General features: G+C 46.0%; 1 protein-coding gene across 1 annotated transcript in view; it reads right to left on the bottom strand.

Moving 5' to 3' along the window:
• Window positions 1-5,047: 5,047 nt before the first annotated feature.
• ADAM8 (ADAM metallopeptidase domain 8) overlaps window positions 5,048-26,058 on the bottom strand; it is a 45,811-nt gene continuing 24,800 nt past the window's right edge. Inside the window, exons 20-25 of the mRNA XM_063958633.1 lie at window positions 22,775-22,967; window positions 21,211-21,273; window positions 12,734-12,811; window positions 12,599-12,646; window positions 11,812-11,895; window positions 5,048-5,627 (exon numbers count right to left, since the gene is read on the bottom strand). Of these exons, the coding sequence (XP_063814703.1) occupies window positions 5,592-5,627; window positions 11,812-11,895; window positions 12,599-12,646; window positions 12,734-12,811; window positions 21,211-21,273; window positions 22,775-22,967 (502 nt within the window). The 3' untranslated portion in view covers window positions 5,048-5,591. The remainder of the gene's footprint in view (window positions 5,628-11,811; window positions 11,896-12,598; window positions 12,647-12,733; window positions 12,812-21,210; window positions 21,274-22,774; window positions 22,968-26,058) is intronic.

Raw genomic sequence — 26,058 nt, 5'->3', positions numbered from 1 at the left:
TGGTAATGTTTAGACCTTACTCCATTCCTAGCCTGTATCAGGGTAGGAATAACCTTGTTCGGAATGCCCTTCCAAGCTAATATCTGGCGTTCAACCTCCATGCCGTCAAACGTAGCCGCGTTAAGTCTTTATAAGCGAACATCTCCTGCTGCAGCAGGTCCTCCTGAAGAGCAAGAGGCCTCGGCTCTTCCAGCATTAGATCCAGAAGATCCGCGTACCAAGCCCTTCTTGGCCAGTCCGGAGCAATGAGGATTGCCTGAACTCTTGTTCTCCTTATCAGCTTTAGAATCCTTGGAATTAGTGGAAGTGGAGGAAACACGTACACCGACTGGAACACCCACGGAGTTACCAGGACGTCCACCGCCACTGCTTGTGGATCTCTTGACCTTGAGCAATACCTCCGAAGTTTTTTGTTGAGGCGGGAGGCCTTCATGTCTATTTGAGGAACCCCAAAAAAAAGTCACCTCCGTAAACACCTCCGGATGGAGGCCCCACTCTCCTGGATGGAGATCGTGTCTGCTGAGGAAGTCCGCTTCCCAGTTGTCCACTCCCGGAATGAAAATTGCTGACAGTGCTAACGCGTGCTTTTCTGCCCAAAGGATGATTCTTCTCACCTCTGATATTGCAGCTCTGCTCTTTGTTCCGCCTTGACGGTTTATGTAGGCCACAGTCATTACATTGTCCGACTGCACTTGAATGGGTCGATCTCGCAGAAGATGAGTTGCTTGGAGAAGACCGTTGTATACGGCTCTTAGTTCCAGAATGTTTATTGGAAGACTGGTTTCCAGACTTGACCACCTTCCTTGGAAGGTTTCCCCTTGAGTGACTGCGCCCCAACCTTGGAGACTTGCATCCGTGGTTAGAAGTATCCAGTCCTGAATCCCGAACCTGCGGCCCTCCGGAAGGTGAGGCATTTGTAGCCACCAGAGGAGTGAAATCCTTGCTTTCAGCTACAGACGTATCCTCAGGTGCATATGTAGATGAGAACACGACCACTTGTCTAGGAGATCCAATTGGAAGGATCGATCATGAAATCTTCCATATTGTAGAGCATCGTAGGAGGCAACCATCTTCCCCAGAATGCGAATGCACTGATGAACGGAAACCCAGGCTGGCTCCAGGACATCCCGGACCATTGTTTGTATCACCAACACTTTCTCCTCTGGTAGAAACACCCTCTGCGTTTCCGTGTCGAGGATCATCCCCAGGAAAGACAATCTCCTTGTCGGCTGCAAATGCGACTTTGGAAGGTTCAGGATCCAACCATGGACCCTGAGCAGATGAGTCGTGAGAGCAATGGACTGCAACAGCTTCTCCCTAGATGACGCCTTTATCAGCAGATCGTCCAGGTATGGAATTATGTTCACTCCCTGTCTGCGGAGGAGAACCATCATCTCTGCCATCACCTTGGTGAACACCCTCGGTGCCGTGGAGAGACCGGATGGCAGTGCCTGAAACTGATAGTGACTGTCTAACAGTGCAAATCTGAGATAAGCCTGGTGCGGAGGCCAAATCGGAATGTGCAGATACGCATTCTTGATATCTAGGGATACCAGAAACTCCCCGTCCTCCAGACCTGAGATCACCGCTCTCAGAGACTCCATTTTGAATTTGAACTCCCTTAGATAAGGGTTTAGCGATTTCAAGTTCAAAATTGGTCTCACCGAACCATCCGGTTTCGGTACCACGAAAAGGTTTGAATAGTAACCCATGTTGTGCATATGAGGTGGAACTGGAACAATGACCTCTGACTTTTCCAATTTTTGGATAGCTTCCAGTAGGACATTTCTGTCTGTCAGAAAAGCTGGCAAGCCTGATTTGAAGAATCGGTGAGGTGGGGTTTCTTGAAACTCCATTTTGTACCCCTAGGACACAATATCCTGTACTCAGGGGTCCAGGCCGGACAACACGCAGATGTGGCTGAAACATCTGAGTCTCGCCCCCACCAGCCCGTCCTCCAGGCTGTGTGGTCCACCGTCATGCTGAGGATTTTGAGGTACCAGAAGCAGGCTTCTGGTCCTGGGAGCCTGCGGGTGCAGACTTTTTGTATTTTGCCCGCCCACCTCTAAAGAAGCTTTTTTTCTATCTTCCTCAGGGAAGGGAAAAGCAACCAGAATCCTTTTGGGAATCTGGAAATTTTTCTCCAGGTTTTGCAAGTATTTTTTAAATAAAGCGTTTAATTCTTTAGACGCAGGGAAGGTTAGCGAGGCTTTCTTATTGTCTGTGAAGTAAGCCTCCTCAACCTGCTCAGGTGTTTATTCAGTAATATTTAACACATCTCTAATGGCCTCAATCATTAGCTGCACCCCTTTTGCAAGGGATGACGCCCCACTCAGCACCTCCACATCACCGTCTGCAGTGTCAGAGCCGGTATCCGTGTCATCTTGCAAAATCTGGGCAAGTTCACGTTTCTGTGGATGTATGCTAGCAGATTTTGAAGGAATAGGAACAGAACCTGACCAAATTGCCATAGACTTCTTTAAAACCTGAGCTTCAGTCTCAGTATGAGCTACCCTCTGTACCTATTTTCGATTATTGCAATGTAAAAATTTTTAAATGTTAAGGCTGTCATAGTAATATACTATATATGTTGTCTTTGTGTTACTAAAATACTACATAGCTGATATACAAGGGATTGTTTGGATTACGTTAACTCTGGTTAATTTAAATTTGAATTTTGTGGAATATAATCAAAGACTTCCTATAATAGGAAAAGGCTCTGGGCAGGCCAGCCATCAGGGGGGTGCTGCGGGCACAGCTGTCCCAGGCCCGGCCTCTCTGACAGAGAGGGGAGGGCCGGGCCGCTCATGCTGCTGCCCGTCCGTCTGCCGCCACTGCCTTTGTGTGCCCACTACCCGTAGCAGGCTATTGAATATGTCCCTTTAAAGATGGCAGCCGCCTCAGAGGAGACTGTTATTAAAGATACTAGAGGAGGCTCTAGTATCTTTAATAACTGTCTCCTCTGAGGCGGCGGACATTTTGGGAGGGACATTTTCAATAGTTTTACTAGAAGTAGGCTGCTGAACTGCCTGCTGCGGCAGAAGGGTAGGGTGGAGGACAAGCAGAACCCCTGACAACGCGACTAGAACCCCAATACAGGTAGTGGGGCATTAAATAATATGATAATTTGATGATGGGGTCATAGGAATTATTATTATATATACATTTATTTTATTTATATATATATATATATATATATATATATATAATTTTTTTTATTTTTATTTTTTTTTGGGGGGGGGGGGGGGGGGGACGGAGGAGTGGGGGGCCTGCCTATTTGGCCAGACCCGGGCCCCATAATTTCTGATGGCAGCCCTGGCTGTGGGCATATGCTCTCCACTGCTCCTGCCATGGCTATACTGTGTGAAAGATGGTGTGTGGCTGTGGGCAGAGGGACAGACGGTATGCGGTTAGCATACCAATCATCGGGATCCTGGCGGTCACAATACAGGTGACGGGATCCCGACGGGGGGACTATACCGCCGCCGGTATACTGGCGAGGTAGGTGATTCCCCCTCTATGGGTGTCCACGACACCCATAGAGGGAGAATAGAACCTGTGGCGAGCAAAGCTAGCTCGCAAAGGGCTTAGTTGTGCTGGCCACCCTGCCAGCATTCCACCACTCGGGATGCCGATGTCGATAAACTGACATTCTGCATCCCGTGTGGCGGTACATCATACTGAACCCGGACAGATACTATTCTGTCTCTTTTGCAGCAATATTGAACAGTACAGAATATAAATCCACTTTATAAATTAACCTCATGTTGACCAGCAAAAGACCTGCAATCACATGTACAGTCTGCACACTGCAACTTTGTATTAATATTGCATTGACTACAGAGAATCTCCAATATTACACTTTTTTTTTTATTAATAAAACAGTATATTGAAAATACCCTCACATTGTGGTGGCCTGAAAGCCATGCACACAAATTCCACCTTCAACTATTCTTTCAACAAATAGTTTAAACAATAATTTAAGCCTTTGTCTGCCCAAGGAATCTGCATTACACCTCTACTGTGCACTGCACAGGACTCTTTGTTCAGAAGGATGTAATAAAAAATACATACAGAAATGCAGCATTTAACAATTCACATAAGAAATAAAAAGAAGTGGTTTTTTTCCTACCCAGTTTGAAAAGGTATATGTACGTGGTAATAAATTAACCTTTTCTGGGCTGGTTCACATGACAAACAATAGTAGAAAGAAAAGTCATGTATGGTTCTGTGAAGAAAGCACCAGTGGATTTGAGCTAGGCAGCAATCCAGTCTGTCAGCATAACCTCTGACCACACCGCTCAGCTATGTGTCTCAGACTTAAGGTTGCAATGTTCCATGATGACTAGTCCTGTGACTCCAGTTTTTTCATAGTACTTAAGTGTTTCCAATTACATATAACAGTGGAAACTGCAGATACGGTGTGGTTTTGAGATGAAACACAGTATTTCTTTGACTCAAATAAACCCATTTTTTCCAGAAGATCTAAAAATGCCAGTTACAGTCTATGAGATGTTTAAAAAAAGCTGCAATGCAATAGCAGAATAAGTCACTTCATTGTTACAATGTTCAAAACTAAAGAATGTGCATCTAAGAGGATATAGGAGAATGTATGTGCTATCAACGCAATATGGATCTGCATAGGATCTCAGTAACCAAGAATTCGTTCCTATCATGAATTCGTGTGTACCTAACATGTAAACTTATGCTTCCTCCAACATGGAGATAAGCATACATTATAAATAGTAATATAATAATAAAAAATACTAACGTTTTTAAAAAATCCTAGTGAAGCAGTAAAGAAGCTATAAAGCATGCAACTAATATTCACAGATGCCAATTTATAAATAAAGCTAATTTAGATTCTAGTTAAATGTACAAGGAAGATCAGCAAGAAAAACATATTTGTAAACAATCTAGGTCCTTTTTAAATGACAAACATTATTATTATTAAAAACATGAAAGGTAATAAAAAAAATGTGACAATTGAAATCCCTTTAACCCTATAATCTAAATTGTAACGTGTGCATGCGGCAGTGCAAATTAATGAATGTAAAAATATATTTATTTTAAACACACTTGAGATTCTTGCTTAAAAACATTTTTTCCTAGTGGATGTCCATGCCTTTTAGTGCAAACTGTCTGGTCTGTTAAACCCCAAACCCATATTGCACTGTAAGGAGAGTGGTAGCTTGGAATTCTTCCTTCATTTACTCGGAGTGAATCTTCTTTCTTTAACGCAGTATGATACTCTCACAGTGTACTTAATCCTAGCACACATATCCTGACGCCAGCAACTGCAGTCCCAATGAATGGTATTTAATCTTCATTCCACTTGTTTTTTTACATACTTGCCTCAAACACAAACTGCCTTTTGTAACGTGCTAAACCAATCAGAAAGCAGAAACCTTCTGCTCAAGGCTTCATTAATGGAAATTGATGTCACAAGCCTTGTTAATCTCATAAGAAGGATCCTTAAGGCACATCTTGTGTTTTTAGAGTGGTTACCATGACTTAGGTAGACAACTTGACACTGATATGTCTTATGCAATTTCTCAATCTTTGGCTAGCCCCGTAGATCATGGATAGGGTCATCTCTGTTGTACTGGAGGTCTCAAGGCAATTTTCTGAAAGCAAAATAAAAACAGTTTTAAGGTCAGTAAAGGGCAAATAAATGTTCTGGTTTTTCTTTGGAGTCAAGTCAATAACTTTAAAAGCTATTGACGTTAGCAATTACATATTCATTCAGAGCAAGAGTTTGAACTTTAATGGCTTAATTCCAGCGTTTTTAGATTAGAACGTAACAGCCCCACAAACACCACCCCATATACACTTTTGAACAGAATGGAATATAGCCAGAAGAGCCTTGTGAGGAAGAATAGTCTCAGGCTGTTCCACTGTATCATATGATTAAACAAAATAATCATCTGTCAGTTTAACTGCTTTGTTTGACATCCCTAAGCTGTTTAGACTAAAGGAATTTTTCTTCGCTGAGTAACTGTAATTACATTACACAAAACTTAAAATGGTCCTACATAAGGGGAGCATAAAGCCATCTTTAAAATGCTACTAATGGTGGCAAACATGAATACAGGTCTGGCTTAATTCAGCAGAGAAAACCTAGTAGACAGAATAACAGTGGATGGTCAGAACGCCTTCACTTTGTGGTCACTTACTTTGCCAGTTTTCCCTTGCACTGCATAGAGATGCACAGGTAATGGGGTGCTGTTGGGATACTACATTTTACTGTAATGAATATGGCGGCTGCACATTGTGGAGAACTGAATACCACTGAAAAAAAAGTAAAGCAGTGTCCAGACCGTTTTTTTCATCACACGCAGCCGCTCTGAGGAAAAAATGGCACCGGACCACCTGCCAACGCAGCCTGGGCTTGTCCTCTAATCGATGCGTTCGCAATTAAATTGCGAATGCACCACTAGGCGGCCTTGTCCTGTGCTGGGCAGTCCCCAGCATGTGATAGATGGACCCAGATCTCGCTGTGGAAGCAAGATCGCCGTCCATCTCTGAATAACCCCATTAGCATTTGGGACATTGTAGATAACAATATATTTCCACTCAGAAGATATTTCAATGTGCAGAGTCTCATCAGTCTCTGGAGCTGAAATGTCACCGGTATTTCTCTGACGTCCTAGTGGATGCTGGGGACTCCGTCAGGACCATGGGGAATAGCGGCTCCGCAGGAGACAGGGCACAAAATTTAAAAGTTTGACCACTAGGTGGTGTGTACTGGCTCCTCCCCCTATGACCCTCCTCCAAGCCTCAGTTAGGTTTTTGTGCCCGTCCGAGCAGGGTGCAATCTAGGTGGCTCTCATAAAGAGCTGCTTAGAGTAAAAGTTTTGATAGTTTTATTATTTTCAGTGAGTCCTGCTGGCAACAGGCTCACTGCAACGAGGGACCTAGGGGAGAAGAAGTGAACTCACCTGCGTGCAGGATGGATTTGCTTCTTAGGCTACTGGACACTAGCTCCAGAGGGACGATCACAGGTACAGCCTGGATGGGTCACCGGAGCCGCGCCGCCGACCCCCTTGCAGATGCCGAAGTAAGAAGAGGTCCAGAAACCGGCGGCTGAAGGCTTTTCAGTCTTCATGAGGTAGCGCACAGCACTGCAGCTGTGCGCCATTGCGCTCAGGCACACTTCACACCGGCGGTCACTGAGGGTGCAGGGCCTATCTCCTCAGCACACAGCGCCATTTTCCTACACAGCTCCGCTGCTAGGAAGGCTCCCAGGCTCTCCCCTGCACTGCACTACAGAAACAGGGTAATAAACAGAGAGGGGGGGCATTTTTTGGCGATATTATATATATTTAAGCAGCTATAAGGAAACAACACTTATATAAGGTTGTTCCTATATAATTATAGCGCTTTGGTGTGTGCTGGCAAACTCTCCCTCTGTCTCCCCAAAGGGCTAGTGGGGTCCTGTCTTCTATCAGAGCATTCCCTGTGTGTCTGCTGTGTGTCGGTACGTGTGTGTCGACATGTATGAGGACGATGTTGGTGTGGAGGCGGAGCAATTGCCGGTAATGGTGATGTCACCCCCTAGGGAGTCGACACCGGAATGGATGGCTTTGTTTATGGAATTACGTGATAATGTCAGCACGCTGCAAAAGTCGGTTGACGACATGAGACGACCGGCAAACCAGTTAGTACCTGTACAGGCGTCTCAAACACCGTCAGGGGCTGTAAAACGCCCTTTGCCTCAGTCGGTCGACACAGACCCAGACACGGACACCGAATCTAGTGTCGACGGTGAAGAAACGAACGTATTTTCCAGTAGGGCCACACGTTATATGATCACGGCAATGAAGGAGGCTTTGCATATCTCTGATACTGCAAGTACCACAAAAAGGGGTATTATGTGGGGTCTGAAAAAACTACCTGTAGTTTTTCCTGAATCAGAGGAATTGAATGACGTGTGTGATGAAGCGTGGGTTACCCCTGATAAAAAACTGCTAATTTCAAAGAAGTTACTGGCGTTATACCCTTTCCCGCCAGAGGTTAGGGCGCGCTGGGAAACACCCCCTAGGGTGGACAAGGCGCTCACACGTTTATCCAAACAAGTGGCGTTACCGTCTCCTGATACGGCCGCCCTCAAGGATCCAGCTGATAGGAGGCTGGAAAATACTCTAAAAAGTATATACACACATACTGGTGTTATACTGCGACCAGCAATCGCCTCAGCCTGGATGTGCAGTGCTGGGGTGGCTTGGTCGGATTCCCTGACTGAAAATATTGATACCCTGGATAGGACAGTATTTTATTGACTATAGAGCAATTAAAGGATGCATTCCTTTATATGCGAGATGCACAGAGGGATATCTGCACTCTGGCATCAAGAGTAAGTGCGATGTCCATATCTGCCAGAAGAAGTCTATGGACACGACAGTGGTCAGGCGATGCGGATTCCAAACGGCATATGGAAGTATTGCCGTATAAAGGGGAGGAATTATTTGGGGTCGGTCTATCGGATTTGGTAGCCACGGCAACAGCCGGGAAGTCCACCTTTTTACCTCAAGTCCCCTCCCAGCAGAAACAGACGCAGTCTTTTCAGCCGCAGTCCTTTCGTTCCTATAAGAACAAGCGAGCAAAAGGACATTCATATTTGCCCCGAGGCAAAGGAAAGGGTAAGAGACTGCAGCAAGCAGCCCCTTCCCAGGAGCAGAAGTCCTCCCCGGCTTCTGCAAAGGCCTCAGCATGACGCTGGGACCTTACAAGCGGACTCAGGGGCGGTGGGGGGTCGCCTCAAGAATTTCAGCGCACAGTGGGCTCACTCGCAGGTGGACCCCTGGATCCTGCAGGTAGTATCTCAGGGTTACAGGTTGGAATTCGAGAAGTCTCTCCCTCGCCGGTTCCTAAAATCTGCTTTGCCAACGTCTCCCTCAGACAGGGCGACGGTATTGGAAGCCATTCACAAGCTGTATTCTCAGCAGGTGATAATCAAGGTACCCCTTCTACAACAGGGAAAGGGGTATTACTCCACGCTATTTGTGGTACCGAAGCCGGACGGCTCGGTAAGACCTATTCTAAATCTGAAATCTCTGAACCTGTACATACAAAAATTCAAGTTCAAGATGGAGTCACTCAGAGCAGTGATAGCGAATCTGGAAGAAGGGGATTTTATGGTGTCCTTGGACATCAAGGATGCTTACCTTCATGTCCCAATTTGCCCTTCACACCAAGGGTACCTCAGGTTCGTGGTACAAAACTGTCATTATCAGTTTCAGACGCTGCCGTTTGGATTGTCCACGGCACCCAGGGTCTTTACCAAGGTAATGACCGAAATGATGATCCTTCTTCGAAGAGAAGGCGTATTAATTATCCCTTACTTGGACGATCTCCTGATAAGGGCAAGATCCAGAGAACAGCTGGAGGTCGGAGTAGCACTAACTCAAGTAGTGCTCCAACAGCACGGGTGGATTCTGAATTTTCCAAAATCCCAACTGATCCCGACGACACGTCTGCTGTTCCTAGGGATGATTCTGGACACTGTTCAGAAAAAGGTATTTCTTCCGGAGGAGAAAGCCAGGGAGTTATCCGAACTCGTCAGGAACCTCCTAAAACCAGGGACAGTGTCTGTGCATCAATGCACAAGAGTCCTGGGAAAAATGGTGGCTTCTTACGAAGCGATTCCATTCGGCAGATTCCATGCACGAATTTTTCAGTGGGATCTGCTAGACAAATGGTCCGGATCGCATCTGCAGATGCATCAGCGGATAAAATTGTCGACAAGGACAAGGGTCTCTCTGCTATGGTGGTTGCAGAGTGCTCATCTGTTAGAGGGCCGCAGATTCGGCATACAGAACTGGGTCCTAGTGACCACGGATGCCAGCCTGAGAGGCTGGGGAGCGGTCACACAAGGAAGAAACTTCCAGGGCGTGTGGTCAAGCCTGGAAACGTCTCTTCACAACAAAAAACTGGACAGGTATTGCGCCAGGTCAAGAGACCCTCAGGCAATAGCTGTGGACGCTCTGGTAACACCATGGGTGTACCAGTCAGTGTATGTGTTCCCTCCTCTGCCTCTCATACCCAAGGTACTGAGAATTATACGGCAAAGGGGAGTAAGAACGATACTAGTGGCTCCGGACTGGCCAAGAAGGACTTGGTACCCGGAACTTCAGGAGATGCTCACGGAAGATCCGTGGCCTCTACCTCTAAGAAGGGATCTGCTTCAGCAGGGACCGTGTCTATTCCAAGACTTACCGCAGCTGCGTTTGACGGCATGGCGGTTGAACGCCGGATCCTAAGGGAAAAAGGCATTCCGGAAGAGGTCATCCCTACCCTGGTCAAAGCCAGGAAGGAGGTGACTGCACAACATTATCACCGCATTTGGAGAAAATATGTTGCATGGTGTGAGGCCAGGAAGGCCCCGACAGAGGAATTTCAACTGGGTCGATTCCTACATTTCCTGCAAACAGGATTATCTATGGGCCTCAAATTAGGGTCCATTAAGGTTCAAATTTCGGTCCTGTCGATTTTCTTCCAGAAAGAATTGGCTTCAGTTCCTGAAGTCCAGACTTTTGTAAAAGGAGTACTACATATACAGCCCCCGGTTGTGCCCCCAGTGGCACCGTGGGATCTCAATGTAGTTTTGGATTTTCTCAAATCCCATTGGTTTGAGCCACTCAAATCGGTAGATTTGAAATATCTTACATGGAAAGTAACCATGCTACTGGCCCTGGCTTCAGCCAGGAGAGTGTCGGAATTGGCGGCTTTATCGTATAAAAGCCCATATCTGATTTTCCATTCGGACAGGGCAGAATTGAGGACGCGTCCTCATTTTCTGCCTAAGGTGGTATCAGCGTTTCACCTGAACCAGCCTATTGTGGTGCCTGCGGCTACTAGCGATTTGGAGGATTCCAAGTTGCTGGACGTTGTCAAATCATTGAAAATATATATTTCAAGGACGGCTGGAGTCAGAAAATCTGACTCGCTGTTTATACTGTATGCACCCAACAAGCTGGGTGCTCCTGCTTCTAAGCAGACGATTGCTCGTTGGATTTGTAGAACAATTCAACTGGCACATTCTGTGGCAGGCCTGCCACAGCCTAAATCTGTCAATGCCCACTCCACAAGGAAGGTGGGCTCATCTTGGGCGGCTGCCCGAGGGGTCTCGGCATTACAACTCTGCCGAGCAGCTACGTGGTCAGGGGGGAACACGTTTGTAAAATTCTACAAATTTGATACCCTGGCTAAGGAGGACCTGGAGTTCTCTCATTCGGTGCTGCAGAGTCATCCGCACTCTCCCGCCCGTTTGGGAGCTTTGGTATAATCCCCATGGTCCTGACGGAGTCCCCAGCATCCACTAGGACGTCAGAGAAAATAAGAATTTACTCACCGGTAATTCTATTTCTCGTAGTCCGTAGTGGATGCTGGGCGCCCATCCCAAGTGCGGATTGTCTGCAATACTTGTACATAGTTATTGTTACAAAAAAATCGGGTTGTTTATTGTTGTGAGCCATCTTTTCAGAGGCTCCTACGTTATCATACTGTTAACTGGGTTCAGATCACAAGTTGTACGGTGTGATTGGTGTGGCTGGTATGAGTCTTACCCGGGATTCAAAATCCTTCCTTATTGTGTACGCTCGTCCGGGCACAGTATCCTAACTGAGGCTTGGAGGAGGGTCATAGGGGGAGGAGCCAGTACACACCACCTAGTGGTCAAACTTTTAAATTTTGTGCCCTGTCTCCTGCGGAGCCGCTATTCCCCATGGTCCTGACGGAGTCCCCAGCATCCACTACGGACTACGAGAAATAGAATTACCGGTGAGTAAATTCTTATTTTCTTATACTCACATGCAATGGGTGAGGGGTAGTCTTCATTGACGACGGTTTTAAAGGCGGTAAAGGAGCCAAAGGTGATGGCTTCTGTTTTAATACCTAAAAAAAAAAGAAGAGGTGACATTAGAAAGTTTTTAGAATTTGGATTTGTACATGAAGTTACAGTTTATAGGATAACTCCATGCAAATACCATAGAATCATTTAAAATGGATATGGAATATGTAGCTTAACCAATCAGAAGTTTCATGGCAACCAAAGCAGTCCCTGCTCTATTTCAACAGTCCCCAGACACAGCTGCATGGAGAAAGACTGTGATCGGGGAGAGTAAGCAATTAACACTGCTTCCCCGATGGAGAGATTCACATGGACCATTAGTTGGAACAGAGAGTGCTTTGAAAGGAAATATAGAATTTGCATAGAACAACCTTTGAAAAGTGCGGATTGCCAAATACAATTTGTATATAACAAAGTATGATATAAGTTTCTGGATAACTGTAAGGTAATAGTCTATAAACATTAAGACACCAGAATGCAAGTTATTTCTTCAATGTGGCAAATCACCTATATCCATCCTGTGTAAAAATTGTTAGAAATATGATGTGATGTTATTATCTACCAGTCATGGACATGATAGTTTATGGGAAAATGGTATGCCCAACCTATAATTGTTACATTTTATAGTCATCTAAGTGCCCAATAAAGTTAAAGAATTATTGATGCCTATTCAGACAATCTCTGTGTATTAGTGCATTACAAGTCTGTAATGGGAAAGTAATGATTTCAAGGTAAGCCATTAATTACCGGTTTTGGTTTCAGGACTGGCAATGGTTTGTTTGGAGGTGTCGGTTTCTGAAATAAAGAAGGAAAACCAAACTCAGTAAAACTTGAGCCATATTGTGTAAGGTGTTAGAGAAGTCCCATTGTTAATTCACAAACCTGCGGGCATTTTGGTCCACCTTGTGCTGACACAGCTGTGCCTGGAGGTCTAGGCGGGGCTACAGGAGGTTTTGACACCTTAATAAATAGAATAATAAAAAAAAACCTGAGTCTACTATTATTGTACATGTATAACCTATGACTTGTTCACTTCAACAAAACATCTTGATAAAATACTAATACATAAATATTTAGGGTCTGATTGTGAGTCACACAACAAACACACATCTTTGCACACGCTGCAACAAACACAAATCTTTGCATAGCTCTGTTCAGACTCATTTTTGAAGTTTCACTCAGTCCGTCAAATGGGCATTTCTGGTTATGAACTGGGCACAAACTGAGCGTACGCAGGGGAGTGTCATGGGTGTGTAGCCTGAGTTGTGTCTTTTTCTGAGTTCTGCGTATGCGGAGTTGGAACCATTTTCAGTCATATCTCTTGCACCGAGTACAGGGTAGGTGCCAAAAGTGAGGACAGCTGTGCTTTGTGGGCAGAAGGCTGTATGCGGTACAGTTGCAGAGATCAATGTGCACGTTCTGATAATAGTGGCCAAGAAGGCTGTGGGTGGTACAGTTGCAGAGACCCATGTTCACATTTTAGATAATGGTGGCCGGAAGGCTGTGGGCGATACAATTGTAGAGATCTGTGTACAGTCAGATAATAGTGGGCAGAGGGCTGTGGGCGGTACAGTTGTAGAGATCCATGTGCACATTCATATAATGGTGGTCAGAAGACTGTGGGCGGTACAGTTGCAGAGATCTGTGTGCACAGGTAGATAATAGTGAGCAGAGGGCTGTGGGCGGTACAGTTGCAGAGATCTGTGTGCACAGGCAGAAAATAGTGAGCAGAGGGTTCTGGGCATTACAGCTGCAGAGATCCATAATCAGGCAAATAATATTGGGCAGGGAACTGCGGGCTGTACAGTTGCAGGGATCCGTATGCACAGGCAGATAATACTGGACAGGGGCTGTGGGCGGTACTGCAGACATCCATGCACTGGTAAATCATAGTAAGTAGAGGGCTGTGGACAGTACAACTGCAGAGATCTGTGTGCACAGACAGTTAATAGTGGGTAGAGGGCTGTGGACAGTACAACTGCAGAGATCTGTGTGCACAGGCAGTTAATAGTGGGCAGAGGGCTGTGGGCGGTACAGTTGCAAAGATCCGTGCACGGGCAGATAATACTGGGCAGGGGGCTGTGGGCAATACAGTTGCAGAAAATTTGTCAGAGTTGACTGAATCAGAATCAGATCCCTAGTGCTTTTTATGCAACAGCATGAGGTAAAAAAGGAGATTTATGGTAGACATACCATTGTTAAATCTCTTTCTGCGAGGTACACTGGATTCCACAGGGAATAACATTGGGGTGTAGAGTTGGATCTTGATCCGAGGCACCAACAGGCTAAAGCAGGCATGTCCAAACCGCGGCCCTCCAGCTGTTGAGAAACTACACATCCCAGCATGCCCTGACACAGCTTTAGCATTCTCTGACAGCAAAACTGTGTCAGGGCATGCTGGGATATGTAGTTTCACAACAGCTGGAGGGCCGTAGTTTGTACATGCCTGGGCTAAAGCTTTGACTGTTCCCAGGATGCACTGCACTGCCTCCTCTATAGCCAGCCTCCAGGCACTGGAGCTCAGTTAAGTTAACCAGTCCAATGAAGTAGCAGGTAAGAGAGACGGTAAATGTTAGTCACATAGAACGACATTCTCACGACAGGAGAAGGGACTAGCGGCTAATGCCATACAAACCCAAAGACGCTAAGTGCGTCAAGGTGTGCGCCCTGTGGAATCCAGTGTACCTCGCAGAAAGAGATTTAACAATGGTAAATCCACCATAAAGCTCCTTTTATGCAGCGGGGTACACTGGTATTCCACTGTAACGGGCACAAGAACCTGGCGTCCAAAGGAAGCATCCTGGGAGGCGGAAGTATCAAAGGCATAGAACCTGATGAACGTGTTCACTGAGGACCACGTAGCCGACTTGCACAATTGTTCTGCGGACGCGCCACGGCGGGCCGCCCAACAGATCGAGTAGACTGGGCCTTGATAGCAGCAGGAGCTGGGAGCCCAGCCTGCACATAAGCTTGTGCAATCACCATTCTAATCCATCTGGCCAAGGTTTGCTTATTCGAAGGCCAGGCACGTTTGTGAAAACCAAAAAGTACAAAAAGGGAATCTGAACTCCTGATAGAGGCAGTCCTTTCCACATAAATACGGAGAGCCCGTACCACGTCCAAAGATCTTTCTGTGGAGGACAAACCAGAAGAGTTGAAGGCCGGAACCACAATCTTCTGGTTAAGGTGAAAAGATGATACCACCTTAGGTAAATAACCAGGGCGAGTTCGAAGAACTGCCCGGTCACGGTTAAAAATCAGAAAGGGTGGCCGACAGGACAAAGCGCCTAAGTCCGACACCCTCCTAGCAGAGGCAATAGCCAACAGAAACACGACCTTAAGCGTAAGGCATTTAAGGTCCACAGACTCAAGAGGTTCAAATGGAGACTCTTGCAGGGCATTTAAGACTACAGACAGATCCCATGGAGCCACAGGAGGGACATAGGGAGGCTGAATCCGTAGGACACCCTGAGTGAAAGTGTGCACATCAGGAAGAGACACAATTTTTCACCTGAAACCACACCGACAAGGCAGATATATGAACCTTGAGAGAGGTCAGACGAAGGCCCACGTCTAGGCCTTGTTGCAGAAAAGCCAAAAAGTCTGGAAGTTTTGAAAGAATATGCATCATAATTCTTAGCAGCACACCATGTGAAGTAAGAATTCCAGACCCTGTAATAAATACGAGCAAAAGCTGGTTTACGGGCTTTCAACATAGTTTGAATGACCGCCTCAGAGAATCCTTTGGCTCTCAGGAGTGATGCTTCAAGAGCCACGCTGTCAAAGCCAGTCTGGCCAGGTCCAGGTAGACACAAGGGCCCTGAACGAGGAGGTCTGGCCGTTGAGGAAGTAGAAGAAAATGCTCTATTGAGAGACCCTGCAGGTCTGAGAACCGATGCTGTCTGGGCCACGCTGGAGCAACTAGAAGTAGTATTCCTCCTTCTTGCTTGAACTTCCGTATTACCCTGGGCAGGAGTGACACTGGAGGGAACACGTATGGCAGCCGAAAGTTCCATGGAATTGCCAGTGTGTCTACGAACGCTGCTTGAGGATCCCTTGTCCGTGCTCCGAAGACCGGAACCTTTAGATTGTGTCGAGATGCCATCAGGTCTACATCTGGTAGGCCCCACTTGTCCACTAGGAGTTGAAAGACTTCGGGATGAAGACTCCACTCTCCGGCGTGCACGTCCTGACGACTGAGGAAGTCCGCTTCCCAGTTGAGGACTCCCGGAATGAACACTGCCGATATGGTTGGCAGATGGCGTTCCACCCATTGGAGGGCTTTTGACACTTCCATCATTGCCATGCGGCTTCGAGTGCTGCCTTGATGATTTATGTACACCGCCGTGGTGGCGCTGTCTGATTGTACTTGTTCTGTACAAGACGCAGGGCCAATGTCAACGCATTGAATACTACCTGCAATTCCATAATGTTTATCGGGAGGAGAGATTCCTCCCTGGTCCACCGACCCTGGAGAAAGTGTTTCTCCAACACCGCGCCCTCAACCCCGCAAACTGGTGTCCATTGTCAGGAGGACCCAGGTGGAGATCCAGAAGGGATGGCCCCTGCTCAACTGTTGGTCCTGTAGCCACCAGCTCAGTGACCGACGAACCTCCGGAGTCAAGGAGATAATTTGCGACCTGATCCGATGAGGCAGGCAGTCCCATTTGGAAAGGATTAACCTCTGCAGAGGGTGAGAGTGTAATTGAGTGTACTCTACCATGTCGAAAGCCGACACCATGAAACCTAGTACTTGCATCGCCGAGTGTATCGACACTCTCTGGCGAGAGAGGAAGCATCTCATCTTGTCCTGAAGTTTCACAACCTTCTCTGGAGACAGAAACAGTCTTTGGCTGAGTGTTTCCAGCTGAGCCACCAGGTGCACCATGCTCTGAGTAGGGACCAGCGAGGACTTCTTCCAATTGATGAGCCACCCGTGGGCTTGTAGGCATTGGACTGACATCTCTAGTTGACTGAGGAGGACATCTTGGGAGTTCGCCAGAATCAGCAAGTCGTCCAGATACGGCAGGATTCCCTGACGACGGAGGATAGCCGTTATCACGGCCATGACCTTGGTGAAAATCTGAGGTGCAGTGGCCAGTCCAAATGGTAGAGCCTGGAATTGAAAATGAAGGTTGCCAATAGCAAACCGCAGATATTGCTGATGTGAAATGGCAATAGGTATGTGCAGGTAAGCATCCTGTATGTCCAGGGATACCATATAGTCCTCGGGTTCCATGGCCAGCACAATAGAGCACAGGGTTTCCATACGGAATTTGGACACTCTCACAAACTTGTTCAATGATTTGAGGTTGAGGATAGGCCAGAAATACCCATTTAGTTTCGGAACTAGATACAGGGTCGAATAGTATCCCCTGCCGCTCTGGGACAGAGGTACCGGCACTATCACTGCTGTTTCTATGAGGGATTGTATAACCAAGTGTAGAGCTTGCGCTTTCAACGGAGCCGAGGGGATAACCGTTGAATAGAACTGGCGAGGTGGACGTCTCTTGAAAGAGATTGCGTACCCGTGAGAGACAACTTCCCGCACCCAGGTACCTGAAGTGGTCTTTAACCAGGCCTGGGCGAACTGCAGAAGTCGGCCTCCCACCCTGGGATCCCCCAGGGGGAGGCCCGCCCCATCATGCAGCAGGCTTGGCTGGTTTGGAAGCAGGCTAACGGGCGGCCCAGGATTGTTTAGATTTGGGCTTAGTGGTTTTGGAAGTACGAGCCTGTCTCGGGTACGCCTGACCTTTTGCTTTACTTGGAGGTCAAAAGGAATGAAAAGTTGTACTCTTAGCATTCTGGGTAGAAGGATTAGTACTTGGGAGAAACGCCGTCTTGGCCGTCGCCAAGTCAGTCACAATCTTGTTCAGATCCTCCCCTAATAGTATGTCTCCCTTGAAATGAAGCACCTTCAAGGTCTTTATAGAGTCCAGGTCCACTTTCCAGGACCTCAACCACAGAATCCGGCAGCCAGGATAGACGTAGTAGATGCCTTGGCTGCCATGACCCCTGCATCAGAGGCCGCCTCCTGAATATAGTGTGAGGCTGTGGTAATATACGACAGATATTATCTGGCAGTGTCAGAAAAATTTAGAGGTAGCTCATCCTCAATTGCCTGAACCCATGTTTCAATAGCTTTTGCAGCCCAAGAGGCTGCCATAGTGGGTCTATGCACAGCACCGGTAAGTGTGTAAACAGACTTCAGGCATCCCTCCACAAGCTTATCTGTCGGTTCCTTCAGTGAGGTGACTGTGGTGACAGGCAGAGTAGAAGATACCACTAGATGGGTGACATGAGAGTCCACCGGCGGTGGAGTTTCCCACTTGTTACTCAACTCCGCAGGGATAGGGTAAAGAGCTAGCATCTTTTTGGACAGGGAAAATGTATTTCCTGGAGACGACCAGGATTCCTGACGTATGTCAATTAAAAGGTCAGAATGTGGTAAAACTACTTTAGCAACCTTCTGACGTTTGAACTTATCAGGTTTCTTATACGTAACAGGAGGATCAATCTCATCATCAATCTGGAGAATCAGTTTGATAGCCTCCACTTGGTCAGGAACATCAACTTGAGTTGTAGATTCCTCATCAGAAGCAACTGTATCAGTGTCTGATGGATTAGTATAATCCCCATCCTCATCGGAAGAATCATCCAAAATATTAGAGGATTGTGAGGAAGAAATGGCCCGCTTAGATGACCCCTTGGCCCCAGCAGGGCGAGGGGTAGGTTTTTGCCTAACCAAAGACTGATTTAATTGTTGTAACTGGGTAGAGAGAGTATCCGCCCAAGGCGGGTTAACTACAGGGACAATATGGGGCTGCAATGGCACAGGAGGCCCCACAGGAGGCATAAGTCGTGTTACAAGCCTAGTCAGCATATTTGAAAATGCAGCCCAAGGTGGGTCCTGATTTGCCACAGGTGCTGCAGACTGACTGGAAGGTGCTGGGCACCCAGTACCTGAACCCTCAGCGGAGACCTTTTTCTCAGTCAAATCCATGGCGCCAGCACAGCATGATGCAGGAGCGTCTGCGGATTTCCCACCCTGTGTAGCTGCCATTATTGGGAATGTAGCCAGAGGGCGCAACAGTACAATATAGCCAAACACAATACCTTAAAAAAAAAACAGTGTTATGTGACAGCAAATGCAGAGCACAAACAGAGGATTTAAGCGGTGTGAGGTGACTGAAACACCCAGTGAAAAATACAAAACAGTAGATCCTGTGGAACACTATATTTGATATGAGACCCTGATGCACTTAGCCCCCCAGGGTACAGAATATAGTGATAGCAATACGTGTGATACACAGAATAGAATCCACACAGCAGCTATAGGCACACACAGTCACAGATACAATGTAGAAATTATTACATATAAACAATAAGACTGCACTGGACTAGTAAATCTACATATAGACATATATGTATACAGATATAACTGCACAGTAAACACTGGATGTATATCACAGAATACTTGTACTAAATATTCATATAGCAGTACACTTATTTGTAACTAACACTGTCTAAAATGACATGTAGAATACTTAAGTGTCTGTAAATACACAGCGCTGATAAGACAGGCAGTTTTACAGAGGAGACGGAGCCCAGCAGTCCCGGAGATCAGCCCAGCTAGTAGTGAAGATGGCGCTAAAATCTCAGCAGGGAGTGAGGGAGAGAGAAAAGCAGCTCCAGGGCGGGAACACCAGCAGTAGATGGCACCCGGAGCTGGGGGAGGGGCTACGGGTCAGCGCCTTATCCCCATCTGCTGGACTTCACCATCGGGTACTATGGAGCCTATTACAAACGGATTTTTAGTAAATCTGACCTGTGCTCCCTGCCCTGGTGGATATAGTGGGGTCTCTGTACGGCCACAGTGTCCACGCTAGCGGCGCGGTCCGTCTCTTGGGACCGCTACCGGATTGCGATTTACCGGCGGGTCCCACCTGGGGGACCCTCTTAACTCCTCCCCGTCATGCAGCTACGCGATCCAGGAGAGCAGCAGCGGTGGTATGCCTAGAAACCGGTGCGTCCCCGCTGCAAGTACCCGGGAACCAGGCCGCAGGAGTTTGCAGTGCTGCTGAGGGAGGTGATGGAGCCGCAGCAAAGCATGTCAGAATGACATAAGTGCTGTGGCCCTTGAAGTCTTCTTAAAAAGCACTTTTAGGGCTGCATAGCGCAGCCCACCCCCGTTAGTGACCTGCACTGCAGGCACCAACTTACAAACTGAGCTCCAGTTCCTGGAGGCGGGGCTATAGAGGAGGCGATGCAGTGCCTCCTGGGAACAGTCAAAGCTTTAGCCTGTTGGTGCCTCGGATCAAGATCCATCTCTACACCCCAATGTTATTCCCTGTGGAATACCAGTGTACCCCGCTGTAGAAACAGTGAGGTTTATTTACTAAGCCTTGGAAAGAGATAAAGTGGAGCTAGATAAACTACCAGCCAATCAGCTCCTAACTGCCATGTTACACGCTGTGTTTGAAAAATAAAAGGAGCTGCTTGGTTGGTACTTTATCTCTGTACACTTTGGGATCTATTTACTAAGCCTTGGATGGAGATAAAGTGGACATTTTTCAAACCCAGCCTGTGACATGGCAGTTAGGAGCTGATTGACTGGTACAGGTTGTGTATCCCTTATCCAAAAATTCTAAATCCCACATTTTTCGGTCCCCTACTGAGATAATGACATATATATTATATATTATGTGTATATATAGATAAATGATATAGATATATAATATACCGACAGCCGGCATACTGGCATTTATTCTCCCTCGTGGGGGTCCACGATCCCCCTGGAGGGAGAATAAATAGCGCTGCGCGCATAGCTCGCCACTGTGCCCACAGCGTGGCGAGCGTAGCGAGCCCGCAAGGGGCTCATTTGCGCTCCCCACGCTGTCGGTATGCCGGCGGTCGGGCTTCCGGCGCCGGTATGCTGGTCGCCGGGAGCCCGGCCGCCGGCATACCATACCACACCCAATATAATATATATAGATATGTGTCATTATCTCAGAAGGGGACCCAAAAATTAGTCATTTTGAATTTTGGATAAGGGATACTCAACCTGTACTTTATCTCCGTCCACTTCATCTCCATCCAAGGCTTAGTAAACAGACCACTATAGTTACTAACCATCCCTGAGGATGAAAACATTAATAAATGGAAGGTCTTTTCCCATTCACTGTAAGTCTGACACTAAACACTGCTGACAGCTTGGATAAAACCCTGTGAGAGGAAGACTGTACAGTAATGGCAATGACATGGTAAAACCTATAGGCATCAAATGACCTGCACATAGCACATATATTTACTAAGAGTTCAGACAAAACTTTATTACTTAAAACCAAAAAGCAAATTACCTGTGGGGATTTGGGGATAGATATAGGAGTCACCGGCTGGGGACTGGAGATGAATGAGGGACTCTGTAAGACAAAAACAAAGACCATCAAAGCAAGAAACAGATGTAGACCAAGACAGCAATACACTACTGGATTCAATGCTTAGCAAATTGCTTTAAAATCCAACTAGGAAATAGAGTAAAGGGGGGTACACATGGAGAGATCCGTGTTTAAAATCTAAGCAATCTGACTAGATTGCTTCGATTTTAAGCATGGATCTGTCGTGTGTATGCCAACCAGCGATAGCGATACGCATGCAGGCTCAATCTAGTGGGTCACTCACTTCAGCGCTGTGTGAAGTGAGTGGCACCCTGTCGTTCCCCCCCCCCCCCCTCGCTCAGCACACACTGCGCTGCGCTGTGCTGAGCGGGGGGGGGGGGTGAGATGTATGCGGAGAGCTCTGTGGTAAGATCGCTCAGCACACATCTCTCCCGTCAGTACTGGCCTTAAGTCACAAACTACTTTCTTTATTTAATATTTAGTGTACCAATAATGAAAGTGTATATTTCCTAACCTAGACTGTCTGCACAAATATAGTAATTCAATCTAACTAAATTAAGCAATAAAAAGTACTAAAATGTAAAGTAGCAATTAGTGGTACTTTAGAAGTCATTTTGTCACGGATTATATGGCAATTTAATAACAGAAAGCTTGTCGCACACATAAATAAGCTCCAGAACAGGTTCTGGAATGCATCTTATTCAGTGCAAATTAATTATTCTTAAGGTTTTGGTGCTGTTTATTCACCATTATCAGAGCAAAGTTTCCTGACATTGGTGCCTGAAGAGTGCTAAATAAAAGACTCCCAACATTGTCACTGGAAAAATCAGAACAGTGTTCATGTGACCAAGGATATTTCCTGTCATGCCCCGGCACTACTAAATGCACCAAGGTGGGCAGGACATACCTCCTGATACTCCCTGAAGTCATACCTCTCAAATTGGCCTAAATCAGGAAAGATCAGAGCTAGGCAGAAAGGATGATATGAATTCTTAAAATATATATACTAATGAACAAAAAAGTGATATTCAACAACAAGTTTGGGTAATTACAGTGTATACACTGAGATGACATGGTAAAATATTCTACTGAAGAGGTGCATCAAGAAAATGGGGCTAAACAGAATGACAAAATAAACTGTAAATCTAGGTACCATCGCAAAAATGGCATATTCTATACACAAGTATCCAATATTAGGTGCTGTAACGTTAGAATGTGAAAAAAAAACCCTCACCAATCAACTCCCATTAGCTTTATAAATAAATAACATTACGCATGGAAGAAGTAACAGCACACTGAAGATGAGGTGTAAATTGTAACCTTCTAAGGCTAACATTACCTGTGCAGCACTGTAGATATTTACCAATAGGTGTTAATAATAACATTGAAAGTAAAAAAACGTATCTCCTATGATGGATTATTAGGGAAAAAAAAGATACCTTACTTTTTTCATAATGTAGAAGATCATGTGACCTTGGCAAAATTAATAATTCAATTTTTATATATTGATATTCTCAGCTCTCACCTTCACTGTGTCATCACTGGGGACTATAGTGATGAATGCAGCGCTGGAGTCTTGCAGATTAGACGTGCTGGCAATCAACCGAGGATGCCCAATCAGGTGACTGAAGGCATCCCTCTTGATGAAAGGCTTGCTGCTACCGCTGTCTTGGAATAAAGGATTGGACAATCCAGATCCTGAACCAGGAGTGGCCGTCCTAAAATAAAAAAACACTGTCACTGAACTAGCTTAGAGCAGCAAATGGATAAAAAAAAAGACAGCTGCATTGGAAACTTGTAAAGTTCATAGGTATCTGAATGGTAGTCAATATGTAGACACCAGATGGTCGACAGGCAATAGATTGACAGGGTCAAATTGTCAAAACAGAAAGGTTCAACACATGGTTTTTCATGATTTTTAGGGTTAGGATTAGGGTTAGGCCTTAGCTGCTGGAGGGACCAGTTAGGGTTAGACTGCTGAAGGGGCTGGTCAGGGTTAGGCTACGACCACACATAGCGGCCAAGCGGGTCCCACTTGGCCGCAAGGAGACTGCACATGGGCGCCTATGCAGGCGCCTACACATGTGTGGCAGTCCCGCCACCACCGGATCCAACTGCAGCATGTGTGCTATTGAAATTCCGTGTGTCACTGGCCGGATCCTGTTCTGCGGAATCCCGCAGAACAGGATCTGTGTGAACACAAAACCCCCCTCCCGGCCAAGCAGGTCCCGTTCAGTGGGACCCGCTTGACCGCTATGTGTGGCCGTAGCCTTAGGCACTAGAGGAAAGGCTATGGTTAGGCACCCAGTGGAGTTTTACGAATAGAGTAACTAAATAAATAAGTCAACCTTTTCTGTGTCGACCATTTGCATGTCGACTATTTAAATAATAATAATTTTATTTATATAGCGCTCTTTCTCCAACAGGACTCAAGGCGCTTTACAGACATCAAAAACAATGCACATAATACAGGGGATTTAAGTAATACAGCAATAGATAAGCCACACAGACATAAAATAAAACCTTAAGCGCACAGAAAGCATAATGCATGATTGGTGGCATTTTGGGTAATAACTTCCAAGGGTTGTGTATTCCACCCTCACAAGGTACCAGGTGTGGCAGCCATCTTGGGCGCACAGCGTAGGATTGCCCAGGGTGAAATAGTTTACCCCTAGAAGAGATGACACAAAATGGGGGTGATTTCAGAGTCCTAAAGTTCAGAGTAGGGTTCAAACAAAACCACCAGGTCCATGTATTTTTCATCCCATCCACAAGTGTACCAGATTAGGCAGGCATGTTGGGCGCACTTCGAAGGTTACAGTGTGGGAGGTGAGCCATAAAAGGGCCCAGTGCATATATGGGAAAACTGACACCTGTGTGATGTACCCTGTATGTAGGGCGCAATGGCAGGGTGTGCAATCAGTTGAGGTAAACATTACAGGAAAAGCACACAGTGGGGTGGAAGAGAAAAGAAAAAAAAAATACAGGAGGGAAAAAAACATTTGCATGTAACCAGTGGCACAAGGAAAATTGGAATAACATTATTTTGCCAAGATCATAGTACGGGTGGGTATGAGAATGTGGGGAGCACACTCAGGAGCAATGGAGATGTCCCTGCTGAACCTGGTCCTGGTGCTCTCCCCGCACAGTTCCCTGCTCATCTTGAGGGTTAGGCCCAGGGGCATGTTCTCAGCTGGAGAGGTGGTAAGCCTGGTCCTGGAGATCTCATGGTAGAGATCTCATGGTAGAGAAACCTGTTGACTTTTGCCTGTTGACTATCTGGTGCTGACCTATTGACTGTCTATCTATGTAGTCTATCCTTCAATCCACACCCAAGTTCATGACAGGGAATTCATCCCTCCTGTCTCCCAAACATATTTTTAAACACATGTTTTTAATCAATGACATCAGCATTAATAATGACTTTATTAATTGCTAACAACATTGAAAAATAAGGAATGGACATAATTGCCCTGTATATGGAGTATTCACAATCAACCTAAGCAATCACTGGGTTTAAAAGTGTTAATCACATGACCTGGAAAAAAAAAGAAAAAAAAAAAGAAACGGGATGTTTGCAAAGTATTGAGTCATTCTCTTGATGCTGACCAGTCTATATCATCAGTTCCTCTTCCTCCAGAAATAAACATATATAAACCATAGCACACAGCTGTAGCAAAACCACAAAAGTTGTGACCCACTGAACAGGAAGGAGCCCGCACAGCTGCAGGAAGTGGCCGAAGCCAGTGACCGGTTGTGGTCCAGAAGAGGTAATGATGAAACACAGTGGGCCTCAGTTAGGAAGTACAAAATAAATCTTCAAACTCAGATAAAGTTACATGTAATAAAGGCAGATCCAATGTCCTTTAGCTGTCTTGATTAGGTTAAACTATAAATGGGGTTTAAATGATGCACAATAATGCAAATGCAGGTAATTTTTCACTGCATATCTCGTGTTCTTTGTAAATGAGGTTCAGTATATTTGTGAGACTGTAGATCAGTGATTCCCAACCACGATCCTCAAGGCACACTGATAACGCTTTTATAACTAAATGCAGAGTCGCACATGGGATTTGTACACAGCTTCTTCCCGAGTGCGACTCTGCTGAGACCCCTTTCAGACAACGGGCCGACCATATGCCGGGTTGGTAACATCACCGACGCATGCGGAGGCAGCACTTGGAGATGAAATGATCTCCAAGCGCCACCTTTTCCTATTCCAGGTCACATCAACCCGGCTTACCCATTTACACTACACTGTGACCCAGATCCTTCCCAGGACCAACCCTGCAAGCTAGCCGTGTTGGATTCTCGGGTCACTTGTCCCGGGTAAACCTTCTTACATCGAGCCACGACCAGGATTAACCCAGCAATAATCTGTGTCAAAAGCTCAGTGTACATGGGTCTATAACAGTCAAGGTTTTAAGAATAGTCATACTTTTAGATCTCCGTTATTTTGATGAAATTATCTGTGCTCAAGCATGGATATCACTAAAACCTGGACAGTTAGTGTGCTTTGAGGACTGAGGCTGAGAATCACTGCTGTAGATTATAAATTGTAATACATTTTCAGGTCACCTTTGGGCTTTCCTCAGCTCCAATTTAAAAGTATCAAGATCAGCAGTAGTGCTTTACTAAAAAGGACATACATGTATGAACATGTGTCAACCTTTTCCAACAAAACAATGACATCTGATTAAATGGGCATTCAAACATCTTACAAATTACTCTTGCTTTTGATGCTTTGGAGAGCAGAAGTTAGCTTAACATTGTAACAAGTTTGGACAGTTAAGAGCAGCAATCCCAAGA

Source organism: Pseudophryne corroboree, chromosome 3 (assembly GCF_028390025.1).
Source record: "Pseudophryne corroboree isolate aPseCor3 chromosome 3, aPseCor3.hap2, whole genome shotgun sequence".
Lineage (NCBI taxonomy): Eukaryota > Metazoa > Chordata > Amphibia > Anura > Myobatrachidae > Pseudophryne > Pseudophryne corroboree.
This window is presented reverse-complemented; position numbering and strand designations above follow the sequence as displayed.